At 40.7% G+C, this 20,944-nt stretch overlaps 1 protein-coding gene across 6 annotated transcripts in view; it reads left to right on the top strand.

Annotated features, from left to right (window-relative positions):
• The window catches only part of LOC306965286 (A-type potassium channel modulatory protein KCNIP2), a 90,562-nt gene that overhangs the window by 58,817 nt on the left and 10,801 nt on the right, over positions 1 to 20,944 (top strand). The window contains exon 1 of one of the 6 annotated variants that reach the window (XM_079559590.1): positions 11,566 to 11,952. The exons of 4 other annotated variants lie outside the window; for them this stretch is intronic. In XM_079559590.1, the coding sequence (XP_079415716.1) occupies positions 11,847 to 11,952 (106 nt within the window). In that variant the 5' untranslated portion in view covers positions 11,566 to 11,846. Of the gene's footprint in view, positions 1 to 11,565; positions 11,953 to 20,944 lie in introns of those variants that run through there. One more of the 6 variants, XM_079559586.1, reaches the window with a different exon arrangement.

Below are 20,944 nucleotides of genomic sequence, written 5' to 3'. Positions count from 1 at the left end.
TAGAGCCGTGGTTTGTTTTGTCCTCTCGGTCACACCCCTCTGTAATGGACAGTGTGTAGACAGAACAAAGGAAGCACACTCATGAGCCTAGTCCACAAGGGAGCACACGGGTCAAAGGCACTAAAAAGTCTGCAGCTCCCCAAACGGGACCGGGCTGTCCAGTCCACTCAGCCGCCCGAGCGAGAGAGCCGAGCCAGGGCAGGGGCGACCTTGAGAACAACGTATGACCTGGACTCAACAGTGCAGTCAGGAGTCAGCCAGGGTCAGGAGGAGGAAAGAATAAAGGGGGAAAAGGTGATGACTACGAACAGAAAAAGTATAAACAAAGAACATGGCCACTTTGTTCTTTCTCACCTCCTCTGATTCTTTCTCCCACTGCTGCTGCTTCTTTAATACTGGCTTAATTGATTTCACTGTCAGTAGGTAATAATCGATTTCATGGCATGCCAGGCTCATTTACATTTACAGCAAAGGCATGTTAAGTGATACAGGGGAGTCCTCCAGGATTAAGCAAAGTGGCACACAAAAATATCCTAGTATATCCTAATTAAATGAGTATCAAATGGCCCCCCGTTTTGCTATAAATCACAGTTGTGATGTGTGTCAGTCAGAGCAGCTGTTCAAAGCTGTTACAAAAGCTCTGTTACCTTCCTGAGTGATGTGCTTGGGAGTACAGTTTAGTGCGCGCCAGGTGCACAGTGCTTTCACAGACAGTTTTATGGTGCTTGATTTTATATCGAAAGCCTGATTGACTCTGATGTTGGCTCTAGATTCCCATAACAGGTTTTTATGGTTTGCCAATTATTTGTTTGTGGTTTGATGCAATGTTGCTGGTGGTGAATGTCAATCACAGTTATAAACCAGTAAGGTTGCAAATAATTAATATGTTCTTACCTTAGCTTAGACGAGTTGATTCATACCTGTCTGGTCTTTGTGTGTGCACTCAGTCAATGTTGTTAGCATTTAGCCTCTCCCAACAAAAGTATAGCTCCCAGGTTTGGAGCTATTCTTTTGCAGATACAGGTACACATCAACTCGTCTAAACTAAGGTAAGAACATGTCTCAGTATGTAAAAACGGTGGCCTATTCCTTTAAATGTTTAACATAAAGGACTCAGGAAGAGAGAGAAAATCACTTTCCGAGGATTGAACTGACTTGCTCGTGGCCCTTACGTACAGTATGGTTGCATGGCGACAGTTAGGGGATGTTTACTTCTTCATATGTCAATGAAATATTGTTTGATTCGGATCCCCATTTGCTGCTCATTTAATGGCAGCTCGTCTTCCTGGGGTCCTTTAAGAGACTTACATACTTTGCAATATAAAATAAATGTGCACAACATGTATATAGTAAATAACATTGCATAACATTCACATGTTCATCTGCAGTAGTTTTTGTTCAGACATGTTTTAAAATGTGTATTTAATTATGTTGTACTCTGCGTGTGCTAACTGAGAGCTGATTCCAGGTAAATATTGCTGGGATGAGGAACTATGCTGTCTACTTTCTTTTTCCTGTGCAGTGGTTGGTGGTCAAGGATTACTCTTCATTATACTGATTGTTTCAGGTAATGATTTGACTGACAGCCTAAGCTTGTAATGTTTAATATTGCATGCATATAATGAGCTTATAAGCTAATTATGTGCATTTAAGTCTAATTTCTTCAGTGATTTTTCCAAACATTCCTTAACATTAGAATCACACGGTTCCTGTTTATTGCCGTTCACTGCCAGTTGTCTTTTATGATAATGCAAATCAGTTTTAATATTCCTCGAGCTCCTCTCTGCTGTCATCCTCTCCCCGTCCTCTCTGCGGGCTCGTCTGGAAGTCACGTCATACTCCCTCAGTTGTATCACGCGCGGCTCAGATTGTCCCCACTTTCTGTTCTTCGGCTGTCTCTCTTCTCCGTGATGTCAGCTCCACTACCTCTCCATTTGCTCTCATCCAAGGCTTTTGAATGCACACACACACACATGCACACAAGTATGAGTATGTGGGATCTCATCAGCTACCACCTCCGGTTCTCCAAATCTGATTCCTCCCAGGGATATTTATAGGCTCTAAGGCTTGCTCCACGCTGTGTGCAACGTCATGACCTGTGTCTGTGCATTCAAAGATGGGAAACAGCATTTAACAATACAGTAGGAAGCAATCTCGCTCATACAAAATGCATGCACAGTTACTGGGCCGGCGTGATGCCACCATAAAAGTAATACGTAATTATTGCCATTACAAATACAGGACATGCACCTAATTGAATCTGTAGACCGTTCTCAGTCGTGTGACCTTTGGTTGGCAAAAGGCTGTTTAGAACTGTGCCTATTTATATATAATTTAAAATGGAACCTCAAATGAATGGATAAATGAGATAATAACATAACAGGCACTCTGTAGTGGTGGGCGGAGCTTGAAACAGCTGAATGCTAACCAAAATGACAGACACTGAGAATGGTCTATAGTAATATAACCCACACTTACCCTAATCCAGTTGAAAGACTGTAAATTACCAGGAAAATTGGTTAGTGTTTCGGTAACAATATTGAAAGAGGGCTTCAAAATCCATTATCGCTCGTAGTCATTAGTTGGGCCCGTTTGCCATTAGAGAGAGGCGGGGCTCTTATAATCATAGAGCAGCACAAAACAAGCCTTCAAAACACACACTCACACACTCCCCCTGTCGTGCTCGTCCGATGCGTCATGAAAAAAGGCACATTATATTGTACAGAGGCCGTAAAAGTCAATGGGCAACTGACAGTCCTGGGTCATAGATGGGTCGAAAAAGTCAATGACACCCGTGCCATATTTTTTCACAATGTTGCCATAGTGATGACCAGAACTCCCCATTTTATTTTAATGGGAAAATGGAGGGAAAAACTTTCTCTGTCTCCTTCCAGGGCGTTTATCCGAATGAGCTCAAATTTGGTTGAAATGAGAAGAGTGCAAGCAAAGGTCATCCAAATGACTAATTACTACTAATTATTTTGTATGGATAACAGTTATAATATACTTCATTTTGCACTTTTTTCTTGCACATGTACAATTATTGCTTCTTTTTTCTCTTCTAAATCTCTGGCAAAATGTTGAATCATAAATATGCACCTTAATGTGACGATTTGACCATTTTTGTGTTGTGAGTTGTACTTTTCTATTTGCATCTTTCCCTGGCTATGAGTATGAAAGCAACGGCGTTCGTTTTCAATATTTCGGATCTTGCTGACGTCTTGGTGGTCAGCGTGACTGGGAGAAGAATTATAATCTTTCCGCAGCAGGATCCAGATGTGCGCGGCCGAGTGCTGGTGGTGGCTCGGGGCGGTTGCTATGGAAACCTGTTGCCGCAGTAGGTGTAATGGTGAGGGTCAGTGGTGAAGGGTACTGAAGTGAATATGCATGAAAGGATACATTTTCATCTATTACGGTAATCTCATTTACACCGCTGGCACTTTTACCATCACATCTGTGTGTCCAGCAGAGCTCGGGGTTGATTATTATGTAATGAATGCTACTATATCCATCTTTTTAACACTGAACTAGCAAATAGGTCTACATTAAAACAATCTAAAAAGTTGAGAAAAGAGCTGTGGAACCACTCTGTTAGCTGCCTGGTCACTGGAACGCTTTTATGTGGACGATAACTCCAGTTTTTCTTACTTTTTGAAATCTCTATCTAAAGCGGATTTGACGACACATCCCAAGCCCTAAACAATAAAGGAAGAGTTCTTTATTTTCAGTGAGAACATGGTGTATTTTGATTTATTAGACAACAAAACATTGTAGATGTACCTTACGTCTCACCAAGTTTGATTAAAGTAAGCAAAAGAAGAAAGACTGCAAGAAAGAGTGCATGAAGGAGTCTCCACTGATACAGACTGATACAGAACAGTGGTACATTACTCTTTGGGGCAGGCCCCCCCACTACAGAGTAGCATGTAGGTAGAAAGATCGATACGGTGTGATATAATAGATGAAATGTGCCTGTCTGCACGCATGATGCATGTTGTGTACGAGGCTTCAGAATTGATGCTCTGTGTCGTGTCCATGACGACAGCCTCTCCCCTCTCTCTCCCCCTCCCTCCTCCTCTCTTTCATTTTGCTGCCGTGTAAGGTGGCAGCTGACAGGTTTCGCACAATAGGCATCAGTCTGGGGCCCGAGTGACTGACAGTTGCATCACGGCTCCATCATGTTTGTGTCTGGACCGCCCTCGACACGATGTACATCCATTCACAAGCCTCTCTGTAAGGCAAACACATGCAAACGGGATGTTTTCTTTAAACGAAAAATATGAATGGCTAAGTCTCCTGCTCAGAACTCAAACTCATGTGCTTTTTGATTGCTGCATATCCATTACGCACCATAGTTGTTATAGTTAAAAAGCTTTATGTTAAAGTTGGGCTGTAACTTGATTTGAATGAACATTAAAATGTATGTGAGACCTTGGTCATGATGTTATGAAATGGCCAGCCAGACGGATTGGTGCATTGCCACAGGCTGAATGGTAATTTCAACTTCTCCAAGATCTCAAACCTTCTTAGTAACACCTTTTATCTAATCAATTATAAAAAGCAAACTCATACCAGGCTAACAAGGAAGAGCAAACAACCAATTATGTATTTTCAAAGCTTGTAGTTTGAGGCTTTACAAAGGAATATTTAACATGCTGCTATCAGTATGTAAATGCTTTGACCCATACTGACCTCTAGTGGGGCATGGTTCACATTGCACTTTCCAATTACTGTTTGAGTTGTGCCTCCACGACTTCATGCACAAACCTTTGACACTTATATGAACTCAATATATAGAATACTGACCTCCTCAAGTTTTTAAATATTTATGATGTGTTGCTATGTTCCTTCTGCATTTGAATTTGATTATGTTACAAGTCAAACTTTTCCATAAATCTCAGTGTATTATTCATTCTACCTTCCAGTGCCCAGGCTTATTTATAATTCTGTCCTACAATGTTCCGGTCTGCCTCTCGCTCTCCTTTACTATTCCCTTTCTTGTTTTCTCGAAGACTTCTCACCATCGTGCGAAAAAAATGTAAAAAATAAATCGAATTGTTCGCACCGCATTCAATATGAGGAACCACTCAAAATGATCATTTTAGTTAGGTTATTTTTGCTTTTCGCTGTTTCTATTTACATTGTGTTGCTTAAGCCACACTGGGGAAATTTCCAGGAAAAATTCTGATAATGGTGCTCCTATAGACAGTGTTATTTTGTGCAGTGGGTTATCAAAGAAAAAGTGTTTGTTGTAAGAGAAGCTAATGTGTAAGTTTTTTTTAAACTATGTCAAAGCTGATTTCCATGTGAACGGAAGACATCCATCCATCCATTTTCTTCCGCTGTATCCGGGGCCGGGTCGTGGAGGCAGCAGTCTGAGCAGAGATGCCCAGACTTCCCGAGCCACGCAGACCTCCTCCAGCTGTTCTGGGGCGACTCCGAGGCAACACCAGGCCAGCTCAGAGACATAGTCTCAGAGCAATCTGTCAGACTGCCCTTTTCACAACATTACGTCTCACAGAACTTTTAATGCTCATTCAAATCAAGTTACAGAACCAACTTTGACTTTAATGGACAATATGCTGCTATCAAAATACACACGAGTTTGAGTACTGAGCAGGAGAACTACAGCTTAGCTATTGATGTTTTTCGTTTAAAGAAAATATCCCGTTTGTATGTGTTTGCGTTCCAGAGAGGCTTGTGAATGGATTTACATCGTGTGGAGGGCAGTATAGATACAGACATGATGGAGCCGTGATGCAACTCTCAGTCACTCGGGCCCAGAATGATGCCTGTTGTGCGAAACCTCGCGGAACACCAAGGACATGCTGGAGGGACTATGTCTCTGAGCTGGCCTTGCTGTGAAACATAGTCTCATAGCAAGACAGTCAGTGCCATATTGGGGGATAACACACAGCTTTCCGTGCACTTAAAGTAGGCTGAAACTGATCAATATCTATCTCTAAAAGTGTGAAATTACACAATTGAACCAAATTGCCTTTTTGGCCAGCAGCAGTTCCATCCACACTGAAAGTTTAAAACATTTACACGGCTTCTTTCAGTCACTAGAATACTTTTTATGTTGCATTACATATGAACCTGTACGTATGAACTAGTGATGTCCCGCTCCCAGCAAAGTAACAAGTCTGTGGACACGCGAGACTCGCACATGTTTTGAGAGTATTTTTCAATGATGAAACACTCACCGAAAAGTGTATTTTATTCTATTCATTTTAGTTACATTTTACGCAGTGTGGCTTTAAATGTAGCAAAACATGTTTAGTGTGTTTTTTTTAGTGCCTTTTCATAGATCCTAACCAGTAAGCCTTTATCAAGCGCAGTTTTCCTGTAAACATCCATTATGCTGCTTTCAATATTAGTCAAAACATGTCTTCTTTGCACAGGTGTGAAATGACGGTGTGTGTGCGGTGCTTTGTAAAAGTCAATGTAAACAAAGCCACTCTTGTAGTCACTTGTCTGTACTGGCACAGTTTTCAAGAGAGGCCAGTATGTGGACCATGGAGCCACTGGTTGTTTTGGTCGGGAATGATGCTGGAAATGGAGGTTTTTATGCTCTGCTCCTCATGATGTTGTTCCCTCTGTATTACTGGATGTTTAAAGGAAAAGGTAAGATTGAGTCACTGAACAATATGAATATTTACAAAGGCTGACATAAACTTCCACATTAATCTTGGTTAATAGTGGTCGAATATGTTGTTCTAATGCTCACATAAACTTCCACATTAATCTTGGTTAATAGTGGTCGAATATGTTGTTCTAATGCATGGCTACTGGTTTTGGCTTTTATACAGGGGTTCAGGTCTTTAACATGCGATTATAATATGACTGCAACATATATGCACCATTTTGACCATATCATGCTGTCCTGATGCTTAACATGCACTTCCTGCTCTCTGTGCCCACTAGAGGTCCCAGTCAACATTTCCCCCAAAAATCCTGCTCTTAAAGTCGTGTTACTACATGTCTTGAAAACCGCTTATCCTGCTGTTATTGATTAGAAATGCACCTTTTATGTTCATAGAGCGTTATCCACATGTGTCGATTGCGGCCGTTGCATCAGGAGCAGTTTCACGACTGGTTTGCGTCTGTCATTGTTGTCTGTGACTGAGTTTTTTTGTGTTCAGTCAAGCCTATAATTGAATGCGAGATCAATAGTCATGTCCTCCAATTAGCACGTTGTGTTGAATAGAGAATGCAACGCGCAAAAATCGATAGGGCAAATGTACTGCATGCGTTGGACAGAAAATATGGATTCTGGAGCATATATATTCATGCAAATTATTTCTGCAATAACGAATATCCCTCTTTTTTTTTAACTGGGGCTGGGTCAAATGTGGGGGGAAAAAACGTTTATTCTGAACTTTTTTCCTCATATTGACCGATCTCAATTTAATTATTTTTAAACAGTAAGAAAATATAAATTTGGCTTTTACAAGAATTCACTTTCACTGAACTCCACTCCAAACAATGAGCTGTCTCAGAATTGGCTGTAGACCAGATTAAAAAGCACAGTGCAATTAATTGCATTCTGCGATTAATTTAATCAATAGCCTAAATAAACACGTAAGTTGTGGTCTCAGTGTGAAAATATTAGATTTTTTTGACCCATTGACTGCATGTATGAGTGGTTGCTTAACATATTTTCGATCACTGTGGCAACGTTCCAGGTAAAAACCTACCAGACACTCTAAAAACAATTGATCCTATAATACAGTGGTTCTCAACCTTTTGGAGCCGCGACCCCCATTGTAACAGTTAAAGGGGTCCGTGACCCCCCACCCGGGTCACACCGTGAGAAAAAGGAACATTAGCCTAAATAATTCTTAAAAAACAAAGGAAAAAAACAAATGGCTAGAATTAAATTCATCGAACTACGAACAAATAATGGCACTCTGGTAAAATAGCAAATACATGCTACAATAAAAAATGACATTATATGCTAATGAAAATCTGATCTGGCGACCCCCCAAATTTGTCTCGCGACCCCTTTGGGGGTCCCAACCCCCAGGTTGAGAACCAATGCTATAATACTTAAGGAAGAACACAAGGCAGTGTGATTTAAGGCAAGGCAAGACATGTTTATTTGTGCAGCACATTTCATACATATGCTCCTTGTTAAGGAGGAAATGTGAGGCTCTCTCTTTTTAGAAGCGACGCCCTCTTGCAAGTGGAAGACAACCATAGCTTGTGCTGTCCTTAGGCCAGTCACAAGATTATACAATCCTTGTGTAGTCTCAGCTGTACAGTGGGAAAAAAAAGTATTTGGTCAGTTTCACATAGACATTCTATTGGATTTTGGCCAAATACTTTTTCCCCACTGTATGTACACATAGGGTCCCTGTGCCTCCGGTTGGGAAGCAACTGTGTATTTGATTTGCATACAATACCACTCTGCCTCACAAGGTCAATCTGTCTCATAACAAGTGCAGGACAGTCTCCCTGGACCTCATTAAAAAAATCTACTCATTTATGATAATTAAAGAGTCAATGAGTCGGTGAAATGTTACAAAAAAACAAAAAACTGTGGTTATGATTCAGGCAGGAGTCTGTCGGCTCGTTTCCTCCCACTCAAAGCATCTCTTACAGTATATTTAGCAACAGCAGAAATTTGGAAAAATCAATAAGGGCTTGAGGGGAAACAGAGGAAGCAATGTAAGTTTGCATTTTCCTCAGAGCTCTGATCAACTCATTCTCCATATCAATGTCTAAACACAGAAGGACTTTGGACATTTTAGAGGACAAAGTAGTTGTTCTGTCATCCCATGAGCTCATATCCCAGATTAAATATGCATGTTACTCTGTCACTTCACAGAACAGGTAGATTTGATCATATGCACAACGTTGAGTTTAACATTGCCCTCCAAACTGCTGTCCCTGTTAGTCTCAAGTCCACAGATAAATACGCTTGACTAGAAGTGAGGGGCCTGTCAACAGTGTGAGATAAGGTGAGAGTTCCTGCAGGATCCACTGTGGTTAATAAACTTTTATTCTGTTCTAACTGATCCAGATCTCAATGCCATTAGTAGTTAAAGGTGCATTATGCAACTTTTTACGAGGATAAAATAAGTTGATATTTGTATTTGACCTTGCAGTGACACACTGGCTGTATGAGTGGTCAGCATGACACCTTTACTTTCCATCCCAGTAGGCTTATGGACACCCCAGGGTCAATTGTTTGGAAGGTTTACTCTGTTGACGGACCCCGTCGCCAGAAAACGTACAAAACAATTGATCCTGGAGCGTTGTAGCGACCACTGTGATGAAAAAGTAAAGGTGCCATGCTGCACTCACACAGCCGCTGGGTCACTACGTGATCAAATACGCGCTAATGTCAACTTTCCTTTTTCACATAAAAAGTTGCATAATGCACCTTTAAGTATGATATTGCTGGCCAACTGCCCCCGTTATCAAAGTTAATGTTTCTCACTCAAATGACCGCTTGAATAAGAGAGTTAGAAAAAAAAACAAAAAAAACATGAAGATCACAAAATAATTGACTACAGGGTTGGGAATATATGTATATATATAATACTTCTTGTAATAAATCTTGTAAGTCAGTGGGATTGACTGTGGATTTCTGCACATGGTGGCACGTACTGTTTTATCGTACATTATAAACATCAAGAAGGCTGACAATTGTATTCTTTTTGTTCATGCTTTGAGTGCTTTAGTGGATTAGAAAGTGAGAATTAATCTGTCAAATGTAGTAAGTAATAAGCAATCAACCAAAATACAAGTAAAGCAAAGGTCTTGTACTTTGTTACTGACCCCCTCTTTATCCGTCTTTGTCCTTTCCTCCCCCTTTCTCTCCTTCAAAATAGCAGCCCGTCCATAAATAAACGTGTTTGTACCAACAGGTCTGGCTCGGATTTCTCATTCTCCCACTCCGTATTGCGGTTCAATATTTCCCTGTTTACTTCTTCTCTGTCGGCAATCGGAGCTCACTTCAGTACTATATGCATCACACTGTTGTTGTCTATAGTGAAGCGAAGGGGCAATCCTGTGATGGCTATGAGTCGGTACGAACTGGATCACACGGGGTTGGGATACCTGTCACCCTGCTTCACTTTGTAATAAGGGGACAACTGGTGTGGCAGACTAGCACACAATGAGGCAAGGTGCTGTATACTGTCAACCAAACAGCAGAGGAGTATTATACCATGCGCTAGAATTGTCAAGTTGTTTTTTTTGGGGGGGTAGAATGAGATGCAAGGCTGGACTTGGAAATATAAAGTAAAGATTTGGTTATTTTGGTTGCATAAGGTGATACTCCCAATGGGGGACCGGTTGGGAGGGGCAGGTCAACAAGGTGCTTCACTTCTGGAAAATGACATTTCTAAGGGATATTTTTGATGAATGGCTGTGGAGATAATGTGTGAGGTGGGAATGCTGGTGTATTGTTACATGTTACACCTGGAATCCCTGCAATACAATGCTTAGTCATGCTCTGCGATTCTTATTGCGCTCAATGATTTAGGAAGTATAAAAGGTTCTAAAGCTATTCGCTATTTCATATTTCTTTGGAGCTGTAGGTTTAAGTCCCAGCCCTAAGAATTAACTGAATGTTTCGCCACACTTTTCATTCCGTGTGAGACTTAGATATATTTTATAGATCCACAAGGAAAATTGCGACTATAGCTCAAATAGTAAGATTGGAATAGGACAACTCTGCAGAAAGGTGCTCATATATTTGAAAATGTGGAAATATGAATACAAGTATAATATACTAGAATAGGATGAGGTTAATCTGAAATATACAACATACACTGGATTTAAAAAGAAATAACTTTATTGTAGGGTAAGTTAACAATGAAAAGTGGAGAATTTAAATGAATGGCACTATTATTGTCCTGTCATATAAAGCCTGTGAGCCTATGAGAAAATACAAATGATGTGGAATCCACTGACATATAACTTATTTTTCATCAGTATTGAAATAATGCTTGAATGCATTTGATATTTGATATTTTAGGCTGTATATACTGGATGACTACATCATGTTTTGGTATATGCTACAGAGACAATAGTCATCTCCACAAAAGTTGATCAAGATAAACCAAAATAGTCTCCATCCTCAACTGGATTTGAATGCTATAAATTCAATGTTGCCATATAGATCTGCCATTTTAGGAAGAAAGAGCAATATAAAAAAACACACATTAAAGAAAAGAGCAGCAGGTAAATACATGAACTGTAGTCTCCATATGCTTTTATATGACAGATAACATTTCTTATGTTAAAGCCTCCGTTAGTTTACTGCAATGGAATGTGCTCGGAATCCCATAAATCTTTTACGAAACAATCCCAAGCTCTATTAGTTAAAAATCTGAAAAATAAAAATGTTCCCGTTACCGTGGAAACAGCATGAGGCAAATCGATCGAGATAATGTCACATGTGTGGGAGGACACAACCCCTTGTTGCACCCCAACCTCACCGTCTCCGTTGTTTGCGTCTGGACTCTCCTCCTCCCTCTGCCCTCGTGCTCCCGTCCACCCCCCTCCCTTGCTCCCTCTCTCCCCCTCGCAACGTTCGCTTCTTGACAACCACTGCCAAAGGACTACTACACAGAGAGGGTGTAGCAGCGCGCTCCATCACTTTGAGGAGAAGAAATAGAAACTTTTTCAGATGTTTTGGCATTCGGCATCAGGACGCCTGCTGTGGGATAGGCCTGACAACATGTTGGGCGTACCTAAAGTCTTTCATGAAATGCTGCAGTGAAGGAAAGAAGTTGGACAAAGTTTTGTTTTTTTGTTTGGGACCGTAGCGCAGTCCTCCACCCCGGGTTTGGTAGTGGCTGGGCGATGACAAACTTATATGCCCCATCATGTTGACTCTGGAGGGGCTCGAGGTGATTGCGGTGCTGGTGGTCATGGGTCTCTTCATCAAAGTCCTGGAGCAGTTTGGGATGTTTGAGCCAGTCGGAGGAGAAGGTAAAAGAGTCACGTTGAAATTCTTCTTACTTTTGACTTATAAGTCTCAGTTAATCTGGCCAATGTGAACCAGCACAGCTTTATTTTGCATCAGAATCTTCTATCTACCAACTTTTTTCATTTGTATGTATGTCTTATCCAGCTTAACTTTGAAGGCATTAGTCAACATTCAGGCGGCACCTTTGGTTATCACATCGCAGTACAGTGATTACTCTCATCCACGGTCCTAACGTGTGCATGATTGGACTGCAGTACTATGGGTTAAAGGTTTCTGTTAGCATCACACCCCTCTCTCTCTCCTCTCTCTCTCTCTATCAATGCCTGACACACACACCAGAGTAACTTTAGCTGTGCGCGGCCTCCCCCTTGCCCCTGGGGTGTGTGCTTTTACCCTGTGATCGATAACACTATGGACAGAGTGGGTCTGAGTGCTGTGCAGAGGCGCTGGCTCACTGAGGGAACGTCAGCCTCACTCTCATTAGCCCGGAGTCTTACACCGCGCCTGATATATGGAAAGAACTCACCTGCTGTGATTTGGCAAGTTTAGCTAAATACCAAGTAAGAAAATATGGAGAAAGATTTTGGAGTACGCATGATCGACTGGCCATTCCAGGTGCCACCCCAACCAGCGGGGCTAAAGTAGTATGGCTCAAATCAAGTGTACTTGAGATTTATCTGTAAACTCTAACAAATGTAGGAAAATGGTCACGATAAGCACAATTAAAGTGTTCTCAAAAAAGTCTGGACACGGCACTGATCAGTCTTTAAAATGTATTTAGGGGTGGGAACCTCTGGGTGCTTCATGATTCAATACGCAATGCATGGTTCATGATAATGACCTCACAAGAGGTTTCAGAGCGTGGTTCCCTCTGCCCCGAAACAGTCTTTCACCATCTTCTGGGAAGAGCTTAGCAATTACTCTGTTTTATTCTCCAGTGAACGTCCATTAGCCAGAACAATAGAAGGCATGTGTGGCTTAGCTGTGAGTCTCGTCTGGATACGTCCTTGTTTGTCCCTTCCTTGTTTCCTTGTTTGTGACGCCTCCACTGTGCTGCAGGGGCTCTTGGTGCCTCTTCAGTGTCTCAGAAGAAGAAATGTGAAGGTCTCTAATGGCTTAAGCTGATAGGCTATCTTTTTACTTTTAAAAAGCTGCTTTCTTCAGGACCATTATGGACTCTTTGCAGTAAAAAAATATCCTCGATCCCTACAAAACACAGTAAAGATGTACAAAAGTATCCAAGAAAACAATGTGGAACATAGAAACCACAAATGCAATTCGCAGAAAAAGGCAAAAAATGCAGCTATATCGAGAGAGAGGGTGGTTGCTGCCTGTTTATTGTTATTGGCCTCTATTAGCCTCATTTATATACATGAAGTCATTTTTTTATGTATATACTGTATGCTTGACGTCATTAAAAGGACCTTTATCATAATAAAAAGTATCTGTAGCGCATAGTGCTACAAAATATTGTCACACTCCTAAATCTTCAACAAGTGGAAATGTGACTTTTAACTCAATTACAAATGAGAAAACAAATCACTGCAGGGATAAATGGAGGTGACACAGGGCGGGAACAGTAGGTGTGCAATCAAAAGATTCAGTTTCACGGACATTTAAAGTTTTGAACGCCCCACTTTTATTGTCCAACTTCCTCACCGAAACTGTCGGCATCCCTCATTTGGCCTATCTTATCTGGATGACCCATGTTGTGTCCCCTCCAAGACCAATCTGCTTTACACTGCCTTATCTAGGCCTCCCTAGTGACAAGAAGGAGATGGGATTCTTATCTGCAGATGATCAGACTCCCTCGAACCTTCTCTCTCTTTCAGCGTCTGTGGACCTATTGCTTGATCCTAATAAGGTAACATTGACCCATGTCGCTAGTACATTATTCAAGTATTAAAGCCGGCCTGATCCAGACCCATATCTGAAATTACAAAGATGAACACTGATACAAGAAGGCAATTTTCGTGGAAGCACCTGTTATTAAGGTGTACGTCAATGCTTAATGTTTGGAAAATGGGACTCAAACAAGGACACAATTATACCCCCATTACCCTACTCTTGGCGATAGCGATCTGCATGCTCTGTCTATTCTTTATGGAAAATGGCAGCCTTAAAATGTGTGTGTGTGCGCTTGAGTGTGCACCAACTCCCCTGTGAGTACTTAAGCTAATGAATTTTCTCTTTAATGGACGAACTGACTTCAGAAGGCCAAATAACTCAGAGTATCTGCAAGGTGGCTTGGAACCAAAGAGATTCATGTAAACCAATACTATCTTAATATATTTAGATTTAGATGATTGATAGAGCATTGAACTCCTGACACACATTTCCCTGACCGTTTTTTTTGCACAGTGATTTATTTATTCGGACCAAATTCAAACTGACTTTGGTCATAAGCACAACTTCATGTATAAATGGAACAAAACCTGCACACACAGAACGGATGTAACACACTGCACAGCAAACCCTGTTCAATCTCATACAAGTGCAATTAAAGAAGGGAGAGTAAGGTTGTGGAAACTGTTTGAGAAATTAGTTCAATCAGTTGGTAGCTTGATGTAGTGAATAGTAGGTTTATCATTTAAGAAAACTTTATACTATAGCTGAGAGTTTCCATGTGTTATTTATTCAGCTAATAATACACTTTATTCAGTGAGGAGACGAACAGATTTTCCTGACACTGTGTTTTTTTTGGGATGTATTGTATTCAACAGTGTTTCTGTTGTCATAGTAAGTCCTGTCCTGGAATATTTCTGAGCCTTTTTGTGGTGGAACCAAACCACGCTTGATGAGCTGTTGCTGCAGTCAGACTGATTAAACACATGCTGCCACTCTCATGTTTGTCAGTGCAGTGATAACGACAGCTGCACTGTGTGTCGGGTTTGCAGTGTTTATGTATATTTATAGTTTATGTAATATTTTATTGCAAACATTTTATAATTTGTATTATTAGCTATTTTATGTCTTAGGGACCAGGTCTGCGAATTGGCTGTTACCTATAAGGCCTATGAACATGGCTTCTGTTACTGTAACAATGCTTCTTGTTCTGTCCCTATCAAACAAACATATATTAAAAATAAATGGACTTGCTTGGATTGAAAAGGAAAGTATTAGAAGATGTTTTTTGGATCATTGGTCATGCTCAGTTTCCCAACCAGGGGTTAAAGAATTCCTGGAGGTACGCAAACACTAAGCAGGGAATGAATTCAGATTCTGAACTTGAGAAGCATTTGAACATTATTTTGAAAGGAAAAGCTATTTAAATGGGTTTTTGTTTGTTTGTTTGTTTGTTTGTTTGTTTGTTTGTTTGTTTGTTTGTTTTTTGCTGCAGTGAAATGTATGACTTTGAGACTGTTTTTGATATATTTTTGAGCACAATCTAAAAACACAATTCTTTTTTCTAATGAATTGTGTTTTTAGATGATAACTTTCAAAATATTCGGCATTACCCTCAAGGTGGGGGGTAACTGGAGTACAACAGAACGGTCCAAGCGTTGGGAACCACTGATATACAGTATGTTTAAGTTTAAGAAAGGGGACTCATCTAGTCCACATTCTAACATACATTTATTTATTTTTATTTATGAACATTATATTAGAGGATCAGCCCCAAGAGATGAATAATCTCATTTTCATGGGGGTCCTCAAAATGTCCAACATAGGCCATTGCTTTTAATATGATGAAACTTACCATACAAACAAAATATAGGTCTTGTTCATAGGTGCCAGAATATGCTCTATTTTATTGTGACCTCCAGGAAAATAGGATATGAGTGAGTACAATGTGCATCTTGGACACTTGTATACAGTAATGTGATGACAGTTGTGGCAGCCTGCCATGTGCACTGCAGTCACTTTCACTCTTTGTTAGCAACATAAATTGAATTGCTGCCTGACTTGATGGCTCCTCAATGTCATGGACATGCCTGCTGCTGCTAGTGATTTTTTAAACACTGTACCTCAGTATCTTATCTGATAGACTGGGAGATAGTTAGTTTTGAAGCTTTTGAAAGTGAACAGTCTGAAATTGGGCTCATTAGAGTTGAATGTGCGTTGGCAAGACTGTTTAAAAAGTGTTTTGTTTACCATTTTGAGATGAACAACTCAGGTCAGACATCTCAGGGGACATGTGCTCTACTCTGAGTCATTTAGAACTCCATTTGTAGCTAATGAGCCCATCAACATTGAAAGTATGCATATTATGTCAAAATCAATACAGACAACCTCATTAATGTGAAACTAGAAGGCTTGATGTTTTAGACTTTGTTGTTGAGGAGGTATGCATTGAAGACTTCCGTGTCCATTAGGAACAACATCAGTTTTCTGTAAACAACAAAGCTCAGCGTATTATTTGTGGCTAAAAGGAAATTTGGCAAAGAACCACGCAGTGAGTGTGTGTGTGAAGTAAGTGCCGTATAATGCTTACACACAAATACCTGGAGTCTAATCGTCCTTCATCGGGGGCAGCCAATGAACTGTATGTCTTTATAATATTACAGGGGCATACACTTTAGTCTACAGTTGCTTGACTTTACTGTTACCTTATTGAGATGAAGGACTATATTTATTATATATTTGTTATACTAGTGCATGAAAGGAGACAAAGACAGTCATGGGTTGAAGCCTAATTGTAGAGTGGGAGTCCTGTGTGTATTTGAGGACCTGCATTTTGGAAGGCTGATGCTTCTTGCCTGTGAATGTCAGAGTTTTGTCTGAGCTCTGTGACAAATTGCCTTTTGTTCAAGTCTAGGTTCTATATTTTGTATCATTCTAGCTTTAAAACAGGAAAAATAAATTACAAACCTAATTTCTGACCATTTAAAATGCCTGAGCTCACAGAGAAGAGTGAAGTAGTTTAGTTGCAAACAATCGTTGCCCACAAATAGCAATAAATGATTTGGTGTGGAGGCAAATTGGGCACTGAAATAATGATCTGTGCCAGTCTGGTTAAGGTGTCTGGACTTTAAAAATGCATCAGCGCGTGGGGGAGCTCTTTAGAAGGAGGCAGACTGAAGGATTTGGCATACCCCTGTTCTCAAACTGTGCCACGTGTACGACTGGTGGTGAATGGGTTTCTTCAGCTATTCAGTGGTATTCAGGGGTATCTGAAATTTAGAATCTCATTTATTTTAATAAGATAATGACAATCACACTCTTTTTAGTAGAGATGCACCGATCCAGCTTTTGTGCTTCCAATACTGGGGGTTTGAGTATCTTCCGATATCCGATAAGAACCGATACCAAGAGACTTTCTTAAAAATGGCTGGCTTTGAGAGAAAATTGTGAATGGGTCTCTTTTCTCCATTGTCAGGTCAATAAAGTCTTATCTTTTCTTGCAAACAAGATGTTACCAATTATCTATGAATAAACTGTAATGAAAAAAAAAAAAAATCTACTCTAAAATCCTTGGGTATATGACAATATGATCAAAAGTCTGTTTGCTTAAATCTAACTCAACGATTGAATTCTGGTACTTAGCTTCAAAATGAGCAAGTAAGTAAGTAAGTAAGTGCTTTATTTGTCATTGTACAAGCGAGTGTCCTCTGGGTCTGTCCCTGTTTCAGAGCGTGGTGTCCTGCACTGGTCAGCTCCACCTCTTCCTTCTGCTTCCTTGTGCGCAGCTCCCTCACTCTGCTCCACAACAGTCTTTCACCATCTTCTGGGAAGAGTTTAGCAGTTAATCTGTTTTATTCTCCAGTGTACATCTATTAGCCAGAACAATAGAAGGAATGTGTGGCATAGCTGTCAGTCTGGCTCGGATACCTCCTCGTTTGTCCCTTCCTTGCTTCCTGTAGGTCCTCTTGTGACGGTTCCACTGTGCTGCAGGTGTGGGGGGCTCTTAATGCCTTCTCAGTGTCTCAGAAGAAGAAATGTGTAGGTTTATATGGGTTTAGCTGATAAGCTTGCTGTTTACTTTTAAAAAGGTGCTTTATTCAGGATCAGGCAAAGATGTACAAAAGTATCCAGTAAAACAATGTGGAACACAGAAACCACAACCACACAAGTACAAGGTACAGCATGCCCATATTCTCTACAATTTAGTTGGTGAAACTTGTGGTTTTAAAGTGGTGAGACCCAAAATAGGTGTAGCCGACCAATGTGAAGTGTGGAGAATAGGGCAAAGCAGAGGGTCTGGACCGTGTACCCATTTATTGAGGGAGGCAAGGCAAGGCAACTTTATTTATACCGCACATGACGTACAACTCATTGCGCCTCAATGCGAGGCAGAGAGAGAGGGAAAGCAGTTGCGTACCTGTTCAGTGGCCTACACAGGTATCAGTTCAGTATTGGATATTTGGAGCCATATCGGCTCCGACAGTATCCAGTATCGGATTGGTGAATCTCTACTTTATAGACACGGTTTAGGCCTGATTTGCTCTTGATAGGCATCGTGGAACTTGAAGTATAAAGCATTAAGTTCTATATGTCAGTGTTGTATCTGTGTAGTTGTAGGGCTTGAACTATATTGCTACATTGCAACTGCCATATCCAATCATGTGCTCTGCCAATACACCTCAACCCCTTGACCTTCAAACACTTAACCTCACTTATCCTTAAAATTACCTGGAAATTATAATCCCAGTAGAACACCATAATACAATCGTGTGTTTTCTGCTACAAGTGCTGCTCTGGCTCAAGTCTGTCCTCAGTAATGAATGTGCGGATGAGCGTGTCCTGGTTGTCCTTGTGGAGGCTCTGTTTGATGGGTATCCGGGCAGAAGATGAGAGGCTGGGGCACTGGAGGATCAGACCAGGGATATTTAATACAGACTGCCAATCCCTCGTCGACTTTTGTGGTTCCACCCTCGCCCCATGCTCCATCTGAATTCAGCAGCCAAGTGTGTTTTTGTGTTAGCGAGTGAGAGGCTGTGTATAAAACAGCTGGTGGTCCAGGGAAAAGAAATAAACAAACAGGCATGCTCCGCTGGTTGTCCCGGACATCTGTCAGCACTGAGATGATGGCACTGAGACATAATGAGCTCATTTGGTTGTCAAAATAGGATGTTGCAATGTTTTGCATAACATGGTTTAGCACTTCCCAGCATGATATTCAATTTAAACAATCATAGAGGTGTACGTGAAGGTACAGGTCGTTTAAGTACACTTTGAGAATAATAATAATTAAATGCATTCATCTTCATTTCAGACTCCCAAATTGCTTTTATTCATCTGCATACTCGGTGATGGTAAGCCATGTATCCACAGCTGCCCTGAGGTGACAGAAGCGTGGCCATCAATCTGGGTTCATAGCCACCTGACCACCAATTCTCACACGCCACAGTTATACATTGGCAAGTGTGCGCGCAAACAGCTTATTTCGTGAAGTATTATTGGGAAAGATAAAGGCTTGATCTTCTCAAATGAACATACAATAACTGTAGTAAGTAACTTGTTTACCTTTAATCCTTTTCGTAGTTCCTCTGGGGGTAATACAAGTGTTACAGCTTTCCCTGCTCTAACCTGGAGCACCAATACACACTCATGGACTCACGAAGAAGAAGCTAACAGGCTAACGGGCAAAGCTAGTATTTACAGCAACATTTTAGTGGAAAAAAAAAGATCTCCATTGTAAAATTATATGTACAATATCCCTCTCTCCCTTTGTCTTTTCTGTCAGCGTAGTATTTACCCATGCATGTAAACTCGCCACGTTGGATTGTGGCCCATTCCATTGTTCTCAGAGTCACAATCGCAAGCACATACATTTGTCCTGGCCTAGTGTACATCACTCTTGTAGTGGTAGGGGAAACTTCATCCCTACACGCAGGCACAGGGAGAACATGCACAGAATAATAGGTTGGACTAGTTTTTTGTTAAACTTTGATCCCTTGTTGTCATAATTGATTTTCTATTAACATATTACTAGTGTTACTGTGATACCAGTTGGTTTATTGGTGATAATTTCGACGAGACCTAAGGCTTAGACCGTGTGAGAAGTGCCTCTTTCTCTCCCCTCTTCATTATCGACCCGTTCAGGATGTTTACCTGATTTGGCTCCTGCAGGAAACAGAAGAGCAGAGTGTTTGTGATTTGATGGAGGAAGGGGCGGGAGAACCGTTACTTCTGAAAGATGCAAACTCAATTTGGATTGACACCTTTACCTCACACTTTGCCTCAAAAAGCACCTTTAAAAATACATCTGAGAAGCTAAATTCGAGGGATAAAAGCCTTAATGTCGATACCTCAAAAAGAAGCTGCACTACATCATCAGAGCTGTTAATGGCTTGTGATCTGTCATTACCCTCCCACTGTTTGACTAGTCACTGGACCTGAATTTCAATGAAGGGCCGTAAGAAATGGAACAAGAAGAGCTATGGGTGAACTTGAAAACATAGCAGTACAACACAGCTTAAGCTACACTGCCCTCTTCAGGCGACTTATGGACACAGTATATAGAATACATGAATTGTCCATAAGTTACTGAATTCTTAGGTCACAGTCAGGTTTTTTTTTTTACATTTGTTTCATACTGAAAATACTGTATATGTCTCTTGTTATTGACTGATGAAGTCTTGTTATCATTTTTAAACATATTGGCACAAGCGTTGGTTCTAAACTAGACTTTGGTGTAAACTGAAATTGCAGTACTGGAAAGCCCAGGTTCCACCAATGGTACATGCCAAATTTGGCAATCACTGGGTTAAAGCAAAAAAAAAAAAAAGCATGCAAAATTATAATTTGAAAAGGAGTAGGTAAGTCTTATAATTTACTATAAAAAGCTCCCTCCTTCATTCTTTCCTCTTTTTTTACTGCATTAAAATTAACTTCCAAAGCTAATGAACTATGTAAATGGATTCGTCTTTCATGAACCTAATTGGAAACACACTAGCCAATTTTGAGCACCATTTGTCAGTGACCTCCGCTGGGTCTCCTTCACACTGACACCCCCCTCTCTCCCCCGTGTTAGACACTTTAATCAGTTTTGAGGGAAATAATTGCTCAGGTATCTAAATATGACTATATTTCAATTAGTTGGGGTGCTTG

Source organism: Gobius niger (genome assembly GCF_951799975.1).
Source record: "Gobius niger genome assembly, chromosome: 7".
Lineage (NCBI taxonomy): Eukaryota > Metazoa > Chordata > Actinopteri > Gobiiformes > Gobiidae > Gobius > Gobius niger.
The sequence above is the reverse complement of the archived record's forward strand: the minus strand, read 5'-3'. Positions and strand labels throughout refer to the sequence as shown.